Source organism: Corvus cornix, chromosome 7 (genome assembly GCF_000738735.6).
Source record: "Corvus cornix cornix isolate S_Up_H32 chromosome 7, ASM73873v5, whole genome shotgun sequence".
Lineage (NCBI taxonomy): Eukaryota > Metazoa > Chordata > Aves > Passeriformes > Corvidae > Corvus > Corvus cornix.
The window spans coordinates 24,348,074-24,366,465 of record NC_046337.1 but is presented as its reverse complement, the minus strand read 5'-3'; the positions used below and the strand labels follow the sequence as shown (position 1 = coordinate 24,366,465).

The window sequence follows — 18,392 nt, the reverse complement described above, 5'->3', positions numbered from 1 at the left end:
AGGCCCTAGTGCTGAATGCCTAATAGTCTGCTGTGCCCTTTCATTGAAACAAATAAGATAAGGAGGCAACTTTTTAAATGTCACCATCACTCTTTTCTGAATCAGCAAAGTACTGCTGTGCCAGGTGACTTGCTCAATGTTTATGTAACAATTATCCTCCCAGACAGTGCTGTTATCATAGTCTGAGAACATTCCTGATGCAGCTGCTCAGTAGCTATCTGAACTATTACTACCAGTGCTGGTAGGCTGGAGGTAATTTTTTTAAACACTCTTGAGATGTTTTCCAAACATATATGCTGAATAAGTAAATAAATATATGTATGCATATATGTGCAGGAGACAGGAAATAGACCATCTCTCTCCAGAAGGCAGTCTCAGCAGGGATTGCCATGTTCACCAGATACTCTTGTTGAACACTGATTTGTCTCTATAACTCAAATGGGACTTAGGCATGGTTGCATGGATGTTCCAGTTGTTAGCTTCTGTGTCCAGGTACTTTCCATTAAGGAATGTGGGAATTGACGCTGGCTCACTGTCTGACCCCAATTCTCAAAGATGCTAAAATACCCATGGTGACCAGATACTGAGAACCACTGAGCATCTGCACTGTGGGGGCTCTTCTTGTTTAATCTCTAGTACACGACTGTTTTATCTCACACAAAATTCTTAGTCCTTAACTTTCATTTTGTTCTGTGGAATGTATAAATAGAACTGTACGAAGAACTGCTAAGAGAGCCTGAGCAGTGGCACAGTTGAAGATGGCACCCTTTGTTAGGGCAGCGTGGGTGTTGGTGGAGGGGGTGGGCAACCCATCTGCACTGGGTCTGTGCTGGGGGGGCTTCCATGCACCATGGCAATGTCTTCTGGGTACAGCTCTGCCTCACAGCACTTCTGGTAGTTGTTATACTTTGCTGCAGAGAAGAGTAAAAATAGAAATTTGTGATCCCTGATGTTTAAAAGCCATCTGTTAAGTAGAAAAGCAAAGTTTTCTTGGATTATATGTATTGTGTTCAAGAAATGATGGATATTGATAAAGGACTACAGTTTATTATTACAGTGTATGTTATAAATATATCAATGCTAAATTACTTCATTGGATAATTTATATTGATCCATGGAGTGGGGGTCAGCAAAAGGATTTGAAATACCATTGAGACTATTCTATTAATTTACTCTTGTAGGCTTTTAAAAGTTTTTCTTTCTAATCTAGGCTATTGAAGAGCCTGTTATACTTCCAAATTAATGAATTTTCTCTTTGGTTTGCTTTTCAGGTTGAATAATGGGAGCATGGCTCTTATTGTTGTACAAAATACTTCTCGAACAGAGTTTATAAAGCATCTGAAAAGATACACCAGTGTAGAAAATCAGGTACCGTTAATTTCTTTCTGGTGATTATAAAAAGAACAGTTAATCGTGAAAGTAGACAAGCTGCAAGAGTTAATGTTAGCATCCTCATAAGGAGACTTAGCTTCCTGTCAGAATACATTAGCCCCTTTTTATCTGATTTTTTTTTCTTTTTTTAAATCACTAGACTAATACAGATTAGCCTATTTCAGTCCATCTGTTGTGGTTTAAATTGTGTTTGTGTTGTACCATAGTTTTATGGGTGTAAAGCCCTTTCACCACAATAAGGAAACGCATGCTGGCTGAATTTTGTGTAGTACAGAGATCAAGAATGCGCAACTGGGGCAGCATAATGTAACTTTGTCAGAAATTGGTAAAGTTGCTAATTTCAGCAGGTCACAGCATGCTGTGCTGGTGGCAGTAGGTTGTGAGCATTGATTTTTAGCAGGGATGCATTCCATCTAGTTATGAGTGTTTGCAGAACTGCTTTTCTAAATTGTAGTCATTATTCTGTCTTGGAAGAGAAAAATGAAGCATTCAAACACAGACCTTATTGCTGTCTAAAGACCCACTGCATGGCCCAAGGACACTGGTACTCATTCAAATGTTCTGGGATTGTGTGAAATCATTTTATCAGGAAGGTTTGGGTTTGAATTCATCTCCAGTCAGGGAGTTTGGGGGAGAGATGGGTGACAATTCCAGGTGACAGCACTAATGGCTGAATTGAGGAAATAGTTTAAACTTTCCAGTTATGCTTTTGGAAGAAGTCCTTGCTTTTCTGTCTGCCTTTGTAGTTACAAATCAGACAAGGAGATGTGGGCTGTCCTTTAAGCTTAAGACAACCATTTGCTAGAATTCTAAGTAGCCTGGTTTTGGACAAGATTACTGGTAACGATGAACAGAGCACAGGAAAAAATCTGCTTGGACTTTCACATATTTGATATGTGCAAAATATACCCCCTTACCTGCAGATTGATCGAGTCCAATATGGGAATAAAAATGGAACACTACCGTTTTTTTTCTGAGGCACTATTTAGGAAAAAACACCACGTTAGTCTGTAAATGCTAGCTGGAATATATAATGGCTCATGTGGTCAAAGCTTGAGTTAAATGTTCCCACTTAGAACAAAAAAAAAAAAAAGCCAGTTTTTAAATTTCAAGTAACCCGTTTTGTTCTAAGCTGCCACCTATATCTTTCATCTTCATTTAATGTTTATCTGTGTTTGGTTTAGTTCAATTTTCCCTTTGTTGAGACCTACACAGTTCAAGAAGTAAAAGTACAACCAAGGCTTAAAAGTGGACCTGATGCCAAGGAAAATACGCGTCTGAACGCTGCCTCTGCAGAAGGAAATTACCCTTGGAATATAGATGGAGACTTAATGAAAGAAGCATCAGAAGTTCACATTCGGTAAGGTCAAATATCCCATTTAAGGACCATATACCCATAACAGAGTAGTGCTGCAATCTTAGATGTGTTACATCTCTGTAGAGCACAGATGGCACCAAAGTTAGGTGTTCTTAATGCTCCTACAATAGAGCTGCTGTGCACTGCAGGGTCTGGCCCTTCTGCCATTGTTTGGGCCTCTGCCTGGTTGCCTTGTGCTCAGCTTTGGAAAGGTTTGTTATAACTCACATGGCCTTTCCATCCTGGTCCTCCATCAGCTTCCACTCCAGTTTTCTTTCTTGTTACTTTACTGCTTCTTCTTTCTTCTTTCCTGTTACTTTACCCTTTCAATTCTTGGAGGAGAACAGATGTATATAATGTGTCTCCATAAGGAGCTCCTTTTGGGACAGGGATTGCTACTTGGAAAAGCAGCATGTGTAAGGTTAAGAAAAACATGTAGTTCTTCAACTGAGGAAAACTTAATGCTGCTTGAGAATAGTCTCTGTAGTCTCCAGCATCTAAGAACGAGACTACAAATACATAGGAAATGGGAGGATTACCCGTGGAATTAAGGGGGCAGTGGCTCATTTTTCTGCAATGCACACAGGGTTAGCTGAAGGCACACAGCTCAGAGTAAGTCTGATATGTGAAATAAAAGGTAGATCATGTTGTAGGATATATAATATATTCTTCTAAAGATGATCCTATAGGAATTGCCAAAATGTAATTCACTCTGATTTATTTCCATATAAAAGCTCATACATATTTGTTCTCCTCCCCAACCTCAAAGAGCAGCACACCCATTGCAAAAGTTGATGAAGTTTGATTGATAAAGTTTGACTTCCTTGCTTCACAGGGTGCATCCTCAACTTATTGATCTCTATGGAGTGAACACTGATGACCTGGAGAGTTCCCAAGCAACGTGCAACTGCATATAGAAGGGACACACTGGAAATTCTGTAATAAAGAATCTTATTCTCACCTCTATGCACAGCCTTCCAATGTGCTGGACTTTTACTGATGTCAGTTGTAGCAGAAGCTTGATTGGGATGTTTGTTCAAGTTCTGGGTTTAAATTCTTATTAAATGATATATTTTTATTCTTATTAAATGATATTACAGTATTTAACTGTATAGGAGCTGTTAGGCTTTAACAAAATTGATTATATTGGTCTCTTACAAATTTGGGATTAGAGAAGTGTCCATCAGAATAGAAAAAAGTTTGGTTTTCATTATAGTCTAGATTTTTTTAGAATGAGATACTTCTAAGTCTGCTGCTGCTATCCACGTTGTCAGGTAACTCAGTTCAGAACAGGGAAGAACCATACCTCTACTCACCAGCTCTAGTTGAAGAGTGGTGGCAAAATAAAAATTAATTTATTTTGCATTTATTTTTTTAATCAAGTACTTCTAGTTACAATTTTTAATATTGCCTTAATACTTGTGCTCTCAAAATGTTTCTAGTCAAATAATCTAAGAGAATATGCTGATGTCTTATACAGCTTTCCTTTGTTAAAATGTATTTTAAAAACTGCTCTTTGTATAAAATTAATATTTTCTCTATCTTAGAACTGAAATGTTATTCAGCATAGTTTTTGTTGTTGCTGAGACTAAAGTTATGATAAATAATTCGTAGTTGACTTAAGTTTTTATAATTTCCCTATAGGGTATAAACACAATTTTTGCGTGTTTGTTTTTTTTGGTAACTTACTTAATATTGAATACAATAATTTCAGAGGACAGCAAATTAAGACTATATTTTTCTGGGAACTGGCTTCCTTTGAGTTGAAAAGTAGCAGAGTGTGTTTTTCAGTCTGCAGGACCATGGATAATGAATGTTCTCCTGGTCACTGATCTAGGAATCGTTCAGAAGGCAGAGCACAAATAATGGTGTGAAAGCTGAATTTTTTCAGGGCAAGAATGAGTTGTTTCAGGTGCTTTCTTCAGGAAGCAGTCAAGGGTAATGTGAAATCCAGTCCTTGTATGATGGTGCTAAGTCAAGGGCTTAAACCTTTACAAGAGATCTATAGCTACTGTGATTTTAAATACTTTTTGTGAAAAATTCTCATCTGTGATAAATACACAGGACAAAGTACTGCACCTTAAGTACTGCAGATGAAGATTTGGCTCCTAGACCCAAACTGTTACCTGTTGTCAAAGTCACAGGGACCAGTCTCCAGTTAAAATTCATACTCTATCCCATCAAATATTTTTAACATGCTAAGGCAATTCAAACTAAGCTTCTTAAAGCTGTCTAAAAAGGCATTCCAGCACCATTTAGTAGATTTAAATGTTATTTATTAAATGAAATTTAACAAAATAATTGAACTTGGAGAACAAACAGCATTCATGTTAACTTGTTTGGGTTTTTAATAAAATGTAATCGAATAATGCTTTATAATCTTGCCACCATCAGGACATTGTACATTCATTTTTTGTTGACCTGGTTTATAAAAGCTTCATAATTTTGCTTCATATCCTAAGAACAGGTAGCCAACATTTACACGTTAACAATCAGATCTGAATAGAAAGTGTACAATTTCCAAGGCATCATGATCACATGTACTGACTTATGTAAACTATTTCAAAGATAAATAAAATGCTTTGGTTTCACTTCCTTGCATTGCTTGTACTCAAAAGAACGTGAATGCTTCTTCCAGTATTTGAGGTATATTTTTCACAGTATGCTGTAATGTCAAACTAATTTCTGTTCAAAGGTTTTTTGGTTAAAGTGCAAAAATTCACTAAAGCCATGTGGAAGGTAAGCATTTTTTGGTACAGTTTCATAGACTTGCAAGAAAGTATTTCATTCTTGACATACTTTATTTTGACTTTTAAAAAAAATATATGCACATTCATTTGTCCTTGCACTGTAGCTATTAGAGGGAAACATACTTTGGAGTGATCCACATCTTTGGCATCAAATGAAGTGAAAGGAAGTTACAAAATGGTCCCAAATACCTTTGGAATCTGTGGGCAACATGGCTTTTATGGCACCAAGCACTCTCTTAGCAGAAGCGCTTGCTGAAGGCACTCTCGTGGGTTTGAGTTTCAGGCTAATTCCCAGAGGGTGGTGCAGCTTCAAAGCATTTGTACGGATGACATTCCTTTCTCTGTGCAGTTCAGAAAGACGTCCAAGGCCTGGCCTCAGGGCCATACTCTGTCCTTCTGCTGCAAGAGATTCAGTTCTTGAAGAAGGTGTACATTCTCCAGCTCTTCTGGGGAGCAAAGGAAGGTTTTTTTCCCTGGCTTGTGCTGTTTCACCAAAGCTAGGTGGCAGTGCAAACTTAGCTAGCTGAAGAAGCTTCCTGGAGTAGCAGAGCAGTGGTTTGATCCATGTTTCTGTTCAGTCATTTGCCTTTCCACCGAGTGGCTGCTGAGGGTGCCTGTTTGGATGGTATTTATCTGACACCTTCCCAGGAACCCAAGCTGGCTCTCCAAGTGACTTCCTTATTAAGTACTTTCAGGTAAAGGGTGGCACAGCTAAAGGCAAAATTTGGCCCATTGCAGTTGGAGTCTTTTGGGTATGTGTCTCTGTTTTGTCAGCTGAAGCCTGTCTCTTTTTTCAGGTTCTGGAAGAATGCCAGCACTAAATACTATTATAAGTACTATAGAAAAATCTTCAAATAAATAAAAATAAATACTTGCTTTAAAAAAAACCCACATAGAAATAATTCACTGGAGAAGTCCCAAGCCTTATGGCAGCACTATCTGAGGAAAGGATGGAACAAGTAATTCTGTCATGCTTCCAAGTACCATGTTAAAGATGGCTACAGATTATGATCTCCAATATGTTAATCTTTCTACAGCTGCATCTCCAGGCTACCCCACACAATTCCCTGCTCTGAATCCACCTTTGGCTTTCCTGGTTCTGTCGTGCCTGGGTGTCTGAGTCTTCAGTGATGTGGCTGTGCCTGTGAAGCCAAAGCTTACACGGTGACCTGCAGAAGCCCAGAGCTTCTGAGAACCATTTTCTATGTCTGTGCATTCTGCTTACAGTCCTGCTGGTTTAAGCTAATCTACCCTTGGTAAAATGCCAAAGCAAGATGAGAGAGGATTTCTTCTTGAACGCCTGCTCAAAATATTATTGAAACTTTAAAATTAATAGAATAACTCATGCTAATGTGCTTGAGATCATACTTTCCAGGATTGGCCAAAAATTTTTACTTTCTTTCTGGTAAGTAATTCTTCTCTTTATCTTTAGTGTTCTTCTGTCTGTTTGAAACCAGATCTATATATATGGCATTTCAAATATTACTGTGAGACCTCAGAACAGACTGGTTTACTATTTTGATATTAGAACAACAGTACTGTAAGGTGTATCCTCCACACAGTTCAAGGAAATAAAGCATGTTTTGTAAGAGAAGTGAGCTCAAGGCCTAGATTGTTTCTCCTGTGAATTAACCTGAATTTTAATTTCTTCATTTTAAAATCAAACATTTATTTGGCTTCTTAGTCATTTTTGTTCCCACTTTTAAAACTCCAGCTGTCTCTTCTGTTCGTGTCTTGAGGGACTGGTTTGTATTTCCTTTTGAAAAAGCCAATCTGAAATACATAATTTGTCATAATCTGTTGTCAGCAAATCTTTGTTATCAAATCAAAACCATATAAAAGAATAATTAAAACAAAAATGCATATATGTGGCATTTATGAAGTATGGTATTTATCAGTGCTTTGTCATACCAAGTAATCAAGTGTTACTCATCCATCAAAAAAGCTAGGGTTTGCTTTTTCTTCTGTTACTTTTTGGGAGGCTAATGCTCTCCTGCATGGAGTAAAGACTTAGGCTTGTGAACTTTAACAGTCCACAGAATTCAGTACTTTTGAAAATGTGAAATGGTAATAAAACTTTCCTGTTCAATTTATTTCATTTCTACATGTCCATGTAAAAATGATGGATAGAGAAAGTCTCCATGTAGGTAAAGAAGTTAACAATCTCTTAATCACTTGTCAGAGGAGCTGCATTCTTATTAGTTTTCTCTTTTACTTATGCACAGAATTTTTTTAGTATTTATGTTGCAGTTTGAAATCTTAAACATTTTATACTGGTATGAAACCATGTTTTAAACTACCAGTCATCATGTGTCAAGTGACATTAAATGTGGAGCACCATCCCACAAAAATGATCCATTTGATATCATTAAATTACATAAATCATTTGCAAACATGAGATGCCACATAAAACATTGTAAAGGGACTGTGATATTGAGTAATAGAAAATGTAGAATATGCAGAAGATGAAATGAAAAAAACCCAGAGAAATACTTTTTAAAAACCCCAAGTTACAAGAGGAATTTCTTTCTTTAGAAAAGACAGATCATAATTAAACGTTATTTATTATTTAACCTGCTTTAACCCAGATCCAAAAATCCTTCAATAGTGTGAATTCCTGACTTGAGAGCAACTAAGAAATACTGAAAACCTACCTTCCATAATATAAATGAAAGAACCAAAAACAAGGTAACACCAACTATCAAGCCTAGGGTAATAATTAGCAAAGTAACATGGTATTTTGGCTTTTGGTGGTGCACTCCTTCCAGATAGACCTGAAAAACAGAAAATAAGCTTAGTGTTAACTGTTGGGCTTTTTTCCCGTAAAAGATAGTAAAAAACCTATGAAAATTAATTAAATTTTCATGTAATTAACACTCTAGTCATTGCCTGTGTATAGGTATGTATAGGATTCTACAATTTTAATCGCTGTTGGTTTTTCTACTTCAACATGTTTATCACAAATTCGTAAGAGAATTCTTACATATGCAGCTTGCTTGTCCTTATGTAGTTCAATAACTTTTGCATTTTTTTCTGGCCAGGCTCTTGCTCTCACTTCAAACTTCAATACTGATGCATCATCCTGATTTAAAAAAAAAAAAAATGCTATCTTTTAAAAAATAATTTAAACACATTGATTCCTGCCCAGCAAAAATGGTAACACAGCTGCTGCCATAACCACAATTTCACACAAACACACAATGGTGCCTTTTTCTGAGCACAAAACAAATTAGTTCCAGAAGCTGGAATGAAGCCAGGTTGGATTTTACTTAAGTCCACATCCACACTGCTTTTCTTAGAAAAATACAATTATGAGTTGAAATTAAATCCCCATCCTATATAACCCAGCCAGAATAGGGAAAGCAATGCACACCATAATGTGACAAACTAAAATACATATTTTTGTTTTTCATACATCACCTTAAGCCTTAGCATTGGCAACATAAAATAGGTTAAAACCTAAAAGATTTAGATTTAATCATGTTTGAATCATGTTTCACTGTTAGAAAACAAATACTAACACCTAGAATTTATATGCAGGGAATACTGCAAATATGCCTTGAAATATTCCCCTCAAGTATGAAAAATTCATGTGTTACCATTTCTAAAAGTAAAGGAGTAGCCTCCAGATGCAACTGAACAGTCGCTTCTTTTCCACTTTCCATGTTTCCCAGCTTGCAGTGTATTTGTAAGCACAGGCTGTCGTTCTTCATGCAGTACTGTACAAGGGAGGGAAAGACTAAAACTTAATCAACTTTAGTGCTAAGATTATAAAGACAATCAGGAACTGACCAAAACAAAAAGATTAATGTTTATTATTGAAAACTCAGGGTATAACTCGAGGTTGTCATCCATCCCTGTCATTCCTGTGGTGTTAAAGGCACAGTAACAAGAGACCAGCCTAGTTGTTATACAAAACAAATCATTTTTCTCAATAATTCGATTATTTTAAGACTGGAAAAGAACAAGCGTCATAATTTGTTTATATGTTTAAGGTTTATTTTTACACATTTATTTCAAATTAGCTTTTATCAATAATGATAAATGACTCTATGCTATCCAGTACAAACAGTGTAATTGGTTGATCCTTACATTTGTACACTGACAACTAGCACACTTCACAGAGCTTTGGAGAAGACAAAACCACAAGGCTGTACATGATTATGTTTATTAAATCTTTATCATTATTCTTTATCCAAGGCTACCATGCTGATGTACTGATTGGATATTCTAGTGCAAGGTGTATCTCAATCATTGTCTGATATTCCCTGTAATGCACTTACTTAAAAGTCCCCAATTAACATATTTAAAAAATGGGTGGTTTTGGTTTTTTTCTTGGGTTTGGGGTTTTTTTGTTGGTTTTTTGGTTTTAGTTTTTGTTCTTGCTTTTTTTTTAAAGATGACAGATTAAACAACATTGTACTTTATCAAAGACAAGGTGCAGGAAACAGATCTCTATGAGGACAAACCCTCAGCAATGCAATGCTAAAACAGCAGTTCTGGTTCGGACTTTGTAGTCAAGGGTCTGATCTCCAGCAAGGTCTGTGAGCAGGAACAGAGGGATGAGCTGGAGCAGGCCAGGCATGTATGGTACTCTCCCAGCCTCCCAAATATTTTTAATAGCTTCCCAGCCAAAAATGGTTTCCATATATTTTGTAATTCTTATTGACTTCCAGTGCCATTAACTTGTATAGTCTTCCTTGGAATTCAGTTATTTCTAACATTCATAACACCTGTCAGGAAGAACTTCCACCACAAGTACTCTTTTGGGGTTTTTTTACCTAGCTCCTGTTAGTTATATTTGATAGCACTGTTTTGATGTGGAAAAGACAATCAATATTTGATCTGCATACTTCATGTAATTAAAATAAATCCTGTTTTTCCCTGATGCATCATTTTCTATTTGTTACTGAATTTCCTCTGCCATTCTGTTTGCCCACTCACTCAGTTCCATACCCCTTTGGCAGCTCTTTGTAGGCGCCTGCCATCCACCCTGACTTCAGCAATGTGTCATTAATCAACTTTCTCAGCTCAGTTCTCACCCCATTCACTGAAGTCACTTATGACTACCCTGAACTTATCACAGGTCTCACCACACATCCTTGGAAGATGGCTCTGGTGACCTTATTATATAAGATACACTCTTGTACAAGGCTCATTCATACACTCATTTCCCACTGATGCCAAAAGACAGACCTTACCATGTGCCTCTTAGTAGGCTTTGAAAAGAAAGTGATGACATCCTTTAATATGTTTTCATTATTTTCTGCTGTGTTACAGTTTCTGGGATATTTATTATAGGAGCAGTGTCCAGCTGTTGTCTGGAAATAAATATAACGTCATTATTAGAATTTAAGTATCAGATTAAAATCAGAATAAAGATTTCTGAAAGGTTAAAAAAAATGTAAATTTTATTTCCAGAATTCTGAAACACTTGGGGCTGAAGATGATCCTATCCTTGTTCACTCTGCTTCACCATGGCTAGCAAATCAAACACAGACTAAGTACCTAGCTGACTTTGTTCTGCTTCTCTTTTTCACAGAGTTATACAGCTAGTAATACATTAAGTAACCTTTGCTTACCTTGATATCCAGTGGGTTGAATAATTTGGAGTCCCTGGGTGGAAAAGCATTCGGTATCATTATCTCTAAGCTGGTGTTTGGAGACATGCTTGGTCCTGCACTGATAACCTTGTGGGGAAGAGGTAGAGTTACACAGTTAAAGCTTCAACAGTACCTATTCAACAAACAAAAATATACATCTATAAATACATAAAACTTCACAGAATGGGGTAGCAGCTGGTCTGTTATGCTGTCATGAAAGTGGATTGTGCTAGGAGTGTTAACATTTTGCTCATTCATTCTGTGGGCTTACTGCACACCCTTCACTCCTCCAAAGCTGATGAGTAAGAAGTGCTAATCTGTGATGAGTACCTGAGGTCATACAGACTGCCTGCCAGGGAGTATGCAAAAGGAACTAGGAGAGATCTATGTCCAAACTCCTGCTTTTAATCCACTGGAGACAAATTTGATGCTATAGATACTCTTAGAAGAAGCTCCTAATTCATTTTTCTTACCATAATTCCTTTCAAATTGTTTCTGAAAGGAAAAAGGGGCAAGTCAGGACTGCTCTACCACTTTCAATCCTGCTTGTGTTAAGAATTTTTTCTCTGATGATTCAGTGGAAGATTTTCCAGGCCAAAAAATGTGTTCTAAGAGGGATTAACAGCAACTTCCCATCACTAATGCACAAAAGTAACTCATGGTGCCCTTGTACTCTTAAAAGTTTCCTTACTGACTGTCTAGACTGTCATTAGATACACTAAACATTAACCCTCAAAACAAGGATGACGGGGTTTACAAAGGAAAACTCTTACATGGAAAGTGAAGTTGATATTTTCCTTCATACATGTAACTGGTGAATCTTTCCCTTCTGCTCCATAAAGAAATGAGGTTGGTGACACAAACCTACAGCAATTTAGAAATTGTTAATAAACAGAATTGCTATATATCATTAGCATAACTTTCTGCTCCATGCTGCCTCCAGTAAGATTAGTTGTAAGAAAATACCCAAGTTTGCTTTTAAGTAAATCTAGGAACACAGGGTAGACATCATCTGCCTTTGGAATAGAAACCCTCCACATTTTTATTCTTTCCTCTCAAAAAGGCAGATGAATCACAAAAAGTCATAATCCTCACCCAAAACTACGCTCCATGAATGTCCCACAAGAAAACCAGAGTATGGTTCATGTTAAGCAAGGAATCTGAGGATCTGCTATGCTCTTATTAAATACATCTTTCTATAAAAAATATTCCACTTTTTAAAAAACATTAGTCTGTTAAGGAACAAATCTGAAGCACCATAGATACCAATGGTCTCATCTTACAATAGGGGAAACAAACTCTTACAAGTGTCTGGGTCACAGTGCAGGATAGCTGAGCTGAGCAGTCCCAGGATTTTGTCAGCTATGTCACACTTCTGCTTAAAAACTTTGTGAATTTAGAATAGTAACAAGACAACAGTTGTATGGACGTGCAGGTATACCAACAGGTGACTTACCCATGAGTATTTAACTCAATCTCATATTTTAGAGGTATAGGTAAAGTCAGCATGTTATCCAGCAACATGTTCCCATCTTCATTTTTACTACAAAAATGCAAAGTGAGAAAAATCTGTATTGAAGGTATCATCATATGCTATGCACTCTTTCTGTAAACAAATGCTAAACAGACCTTTCAGCTTATTAAAATAAAAATATTTAATTGGTAACTACATGTCAGGCACTAAAGCCCCCCACATTTTTTACAGGCAGAAACCTGCTCATTATTTAAATATCTATCACCTATTTTTCTTGGTAATTTCTCTGTCTCTACAGATTTGCAACCAATGTACTTTCTTGCAATCATGCTTTGCTAAGCCTTTCCAGTGTTCCTTTATTTGTTTTCCAAAGCTAGTAGTATTTCTCATTCATTCAATTTTTATTAGACTTTACCAGGTAGCATTAATGATGATGTTGAGGTCCTCCTCTGCTCTGGTTAACGAGCTTGCATCCAAGAGGAAACTATAATCCAGCTGTAGAACAAATAAAATTTTCCTTATATTAAATGATAGTGCACCTTGACACAGTTTCAGTTCAAGTATCTTATTAAAGTCATTTAGAATTTCCTGCCCTAAAAAATTCAGAACTAAGAAAATACTTGCTTTTTGTGTCTTCTACTCCCTTTCTATTGACCTAACACATATGTCCATAGCATTAGTCAGCTCACTTGTCTAGAAGCCAAGCACAATCAGTCGATGCATCTTGCAAACATTGTTGTCCCTTAAGGAATTATTGCAGGGAGTGTTTAAGCAACTCATTTTAAAAGGAACAGGAGAGATACAGATACCAACATGGTAAAAGATGTTAGTTTGGAATGACGAAGAGATTCAGAAAAAAAGGGGTTTTTCCCCCATGAAAATCCTCATAACGTATTCAGGGTTTTTTTAAATCTAGGAACTTCATTTATAGCTTACCTTTGAGTCGTGATCTACATATAAATAGCCAACACTGCACTCAAGTGTCACTGCATTAATTTCTTTATCTAATACTGCACAATGTATCTGTTTTTCTTCCTAAAATAAAGGACAAATTACTAATGATTAAAAGAAAAAAGGGTTTTTTTCCGGACATTTCAATTTACATGTACACACTAAAATTGGGTGCTTTGTATTCTCCTGAACCAGGTGTTATTTCACTGATGCCAATATCCAGGACACCCATCACCACTTTAACATAACAGATTATATTGATTATTGTATCAGTTACTTCATCTGCTTCTTGCTTTTACCGAACCTAAGGCACATGCAGCAGATCTCAACCCACCCACATGAAAAGCCAACCTCACAAAGGTGGACCTGGGGGATTGTTTTACAAGGCAAACAGTTATTTTTAAAAGGCAGAAATAGAGCCCAATTAGGTTTATGACTTTTTATAAGCCTGTGTATTTGGGAAAAAGCAGATTCCATGAGATCTTTGTGATCACTGAAAACATGATCATCAGCCAAAAACCAGCCGTAACACCCTGAAATAATTTTAAAACATTTTTTAAAATTATTTTAGTTGTTACTGAAATTATGGAAGTCACCTGTATTGATTAAATTGCACTTGATTTAGGTAGCTAGAAGTCTAAGAACTTAAAAACTGGTGTTTTGGCAGCTTTTGATGAAGGGATGTAGGTTCAGTAGCTGAAGAAACTCAACAATTCATAAACATAATTTGAAAAATGCCTGGCTGAAAAAGAAAAATATCAAAGGATTACTGTTTGAGAGATTTTTTCCTTACCAATTCTAAAACTCGAATGTAATAAAGACCTTTAGGGATCTGAATGTGAAGGACAGTTTCATACGCATCATCTCCAACATTAAGCAGAGAAATGTTCAACAATAAAGTCTTCACACTTCCAACACCAAGGTATGTTTTCTTATCATGAGGCCTATAAAAATAATTACCATAATATAAATGGAAAGTAATTCTAGACATAGCCTGTATGCAAAGCTTTTCCCCCACTGCTCTTTTAGGTAATTTCAGTTGGTTCTGACAAAGCCCAGCTGGAGATGTAAGGGGAAGGTTTTACTCAATTCTGTAACTAAGGTACAATACTAGTTATATGATGGTCAACTGCAGCCCTGCACCTCTAAAAGCTTGACCTGCTTAATGAGAGGGCAAGAAAATTGTCATCAGTCAGTTGGGCTTTTGGCCTTTACGAGATCAGTCCTTTCCTTTACAGGCCAGAATAGCAATGTACCACTGCTACAGTATTTTCACACATTATTTCAACATTCACTCTTTGCACTCCAGATCTGGGATTGAGCTAATATGAAAAGGGGCATAGTAAACATGCCTATTTTATGATCTATGTAATGTTCTATAATCATGTTACAAGTACAGACACCCTATCAGGGGCTAAAAGTAAACTTCAGCTTGACATTAAAGTTTAATTAAGACTTGTAGAAAGGGTGCCTAGAAATAGACATTTATCAGATATTCTGGCTCGAAACCAAAGCATTAGTCACTGAACACCTTTGGGAAAGAAGCTGGCACTTATAAAAGCAACAGAAGGCAAAAGCACTGCCTAAGCAGATAGGTTCCAAGACAAAAGCAAATTAAAGAAAAACACAATGTTAACATTTCGGTAGCTTGTCAACTTTAGGTTAAATTTGAACGTTGTTTTACTACTTATATACCCACCAGTCACTCCTCTTACATGCATTAAAGCCAAGCTCATTAACAATATGCTGTCACAAAGATACCTCCCAGCTTAACACACAAGTACACAAAAGTACCAGGTGCACATCTGGGACTACAACAAAGCTTGAACTAAAGCTTTTCCCTGGTAATCATATTTCATTCTTCATTAAAAAATGCATGATGCAGACTAGAAATTTACAGAGCAGGCCAAAATCGACGCAATTTAAACAAAACACGATAGTGTATGCATGAAGACTTGTTACTCAGTAAATAAAGCATTGCATTGCCATCCCTATTTGATTTCATTCTTTTAAAACCAAAGGTGTTTGCTTTGCTCTTCAAGGATAATGAATGCATTCTGTCTAGACAAAATAAATTATCGCTTCACAGCTAACTAGTTTTTAATTGAGATTCCAGGGGCACAAGGTAATTAAAGGTGATACTTAACACTTTATCAAGATATTTAGACTATTTATTCACACTGCAAATCTGCTACTGGTGCCTAATGTCAAGCAGGTATATTGTAATCTGTTTTCCTTTCTTAGAACTTCAAAGTACTTAAAAAACTGCATTGCTAATGTCACAAACGAAAATTCTGCACAATCATTCTTTCTGAAAAGTTTATGAGTGTTTAAATAAAATAACCATCCAGCCTAAGAAAATGAAAGGGCTTAAGACTCGTGCAACAGGCTAGGTGTTAAAGTAGGGAGAAAAATACTCATCTTACTCTGAAATCTATGAAGATGACAAAGTTTTTGCTAAGGATTATACAGGTGTGATTAGTCTGCATTATGTGACTGTCAGCGTCTTTTGATGCCATTTTAGGTTGTTCAACCTAGTATTTTGATTTAAGTAGAAGCAACTTTAAAAGTGATGAATGACAAGAAATCCAGGTCACATGTAAAATATCTAAGTGTCTGGGATTTAAAACAGGTACAATTCCTCTTTTTGCACACCAACTACCTGTATTTTTTACTTTGAAATAAAGAAAAAGTTGTGATGATAAAATACAACTTGAAACAGTTAAATGGCTCTTCTGCTTAAGAATATGACATCTTCAGTTTTATACTGTTGATTGAGACTTTGTACAGTATCTCCAGAAAGAGCAGCAGAAATAACCAATAACTTGTCAATTTGCCAATAGTTACAATGTCTGCATACTGAGTATGCACTATGCAGCGTTATCTTAGCCCAGTTATACATGAAGTGTAGAGCACAAATTTATGTTTTTGTGAAGATGTATTTTATGAGCTGTAAAATCTTCTAATTATGCCATAACATTTCTTCAATTATATATATTTCTGTTACATTTCCTGGAAGATTTCTGATTTAAAGATAGTCTTCAATTAAGCACAACTTTTCTTCTTGTATTTTCTTAGGGAGTCCGTAGTCTACTTTTGCAAATTATTGTTATTTATTTACAAAAGAGTAAGGAATAATTAAGATAAAATCTTACTGGATCTTGTCCAAAAAAATGAAACCTACGTTATACTTACTTTGGAAAAACAACTTTTCCAGAAACTCTCAAGTCAGCCGAACAATTTTCTTGGGAGCAAAATCTTGCAAAAATAAACTGTAAAAGCCAAATTAAAAAAAAGGCACTTCAGTGTCTTATGCTTCCTATAGTGAGTAACAGTATTTCCAAAGAAAGAAACCCATCACCTAGTAACTAAGGATCAGGAAGTCTCTAATAGCTCTTACTCCTAACATACAATTCAATCAGGCTATGATTTTCCATTTTCCAAACACATTCTGTGCATCCAGAGTAACAGTGAAGAGGCTTTCCAGACTGTCTCTCACAGTAAAACCTGTGGGTGTATGTTCAGACAATTTTTTACAGCAGTACATACAGAGGGCAGAATGTTTTAGAAGATCCAGAACTGATGTCTGTGCAGTTTCTCCTATGATACAGCACACTAATTTTTGCACTAATTTCATTACACAGCCTTTACTTATCATAGTTAGTAAGGTTTGATGAGAGTAGAGACACCATGAGTTGCAGGTGTCCATGCCTTGGCTATCAATATGTTACAGAGTACATTTATGTCACTGTATTCAACACCACCCTCTTTCTGTCTCTATAAGTTTGAGGTTTCTAAAACAGAATTTTGAATGAAAACAAGAAGTCAAAGCATGCCATTTTAATAGAAGCTTTTACGTATCTCAGGAGTTCTTATGGCCAACTGTATCTCAGTTACACAAATCACAGAGAAAGCTGAGTTGGAAGGGACCCATCAGGATCACGGAGTCCAGCTCCTGGCCCTGCACAGGGAATCCCCAAGAGTCACAGCCCATACGTGAGAGCATTGTCCAAATGCTTCTGGAACTCAGACAGGCTTGGTGCTCTGACCACTTTCCTGGGGAGCTAACTATTTGTGAAAAATTAAAAATTCAGCACACTCTGACTTTCGCTAAAGTCAAAGTCTCTTAATAAGCTGGGTTTTTTTTGGGGAAAACAGGTTAATTTCATACTTACTAAAGGATACAGAACACACTCTTTCTTTCCCCTCACAAACTTCGTGTTTGAAAACCTGCAATACCTTCACAGAACTAATATTCCAGCAACATCAACACTTCAAACACTTCAAGGTCAATACCAACACACTATTGTGTTTTTAACACAGAAATAATTTTAAAGTATAACTTTATATTGGAAAGAGACTCATACTGTTGAAAAAGACTGGATATTCAAAGAGTGAATTTCATACATGTGTGTTCTGAGGCATATAGTACTACACACATACTACATGCAAGTTCTCTGCACATACCTTTTTTATTTTAAAATCATAATACAGATTGTATACAAGTTCTGCAAAGGTTATTATTTTAGAGAACTCATACACTAACCTTGCTTTTTATAACATCTTTTTCTTTCCTGCGTTGAAGAACAGGTTGAAGTGGTGGAAATTCTTGAGCATCTCTTTTCTGTAGAATATGATGCCCCAGATGATAACTTGCTTCAACATGTACAGGAGTCAAGATATCCCTTACATCTTTCTATGAAAATTGGAAACCTAATGAGTTAATCATATAAGACAAAACATGTATGCTTATGTTTTAAAATTATAAGGCTGCCTAGAACTCACTAAAACAGCAACGCTTATTTTTCATATGTAAAATAATTCCATATGGCTCATATACTTTTCCAGACATCTTTGTTGCTGAA

The 18,392-nt window shown here is 36.3% G+C and overlaps 2 protein-coding genes across 4 annotated transcripts in view; one reads left to right on the top strand and one right to left on the bottom strand.

Annotated features, from left to right (window-relative positions):
- CERKL (ceramide kinase like) overlaps positions 1-5,340 on the top strand; it is a 52,478-nt gene extending 47,138 nt beyond the window's left edge. For all 3 annotated transcript variants that reach the window (XM_039554913.1, XM_019290529.3, XM_019290530.3), the window contains 3 exons: positions 1,272-1,368; positions 2,577-2,752; positions 3,585-5,340. In XM_039554913.1, coding sequence (XP_039410847.1) covers positions 1,272-1,368; positions 2,577-2,752; positions 3,585-3,666 — 355 coding nt within the window. In that variant the 3' untranslated portion in view covers positions 3,667-5,340. The remainder of the gene's footprint in view (positions 1-1,271; positions 1,369-2,576; positions 2,753-3,584) is intronic.
- ITGA4 (integrin subunit alpha 4) overlaps positions 5,009-18,392 on the bottom strand; it is a 35,242-nt gene continuing 21,858 nt past the window's right edge. Inside the window, exons 16-28 of the mRNA XM_039554911.1 lie at positions 18,074-18,223; positions 16,723-16,799; positions 14,321-14,471; positions 13,513-13,611; positions 12,992-13,071; positions 12,559-12,645; positions 11,876-11,966; positions 11,082-11,189; positions 10,701-10,820; positions 9,099-9,218; positions 8,483-8,581; positions 8,154-8,273; positions 5,009-7,272 (exon numbers count right to left, since the gene is read on the bottom strand). Coding sequence (XP_039410845.1) covers positions 7,180-7,272; positions 8,154-8,273; positions 8,483-8,581; positions 9,099-9,218; positions 10,701-10,820; positions 11,082-11,189; positions 11,876-11,966; positions 12,559-12,645; positions 12,992-13,071; positions 13,513-13,611; positions 14,321-14,471; positions 16,723-16,799; positions 18,074-18,223 — 1,395 coding nt within the window. The 3' untranslated portion in view covers positions 5,009-7,179. The remainder of the gene's footprint in view (positions 7,273-8,153; positions 8,274-8,482; positions 8,582-9,098; positions 9,219-10,700; positions 10,821-11,081; positions 11,190-11,875; positions 11,967-12,558; positions 12,646-12,991; positions 13,072-13,512; positions 13,612-14,320; positions 14,472-16,722; positions 16,800-18,073; positions 18,224-18,392) is intronic.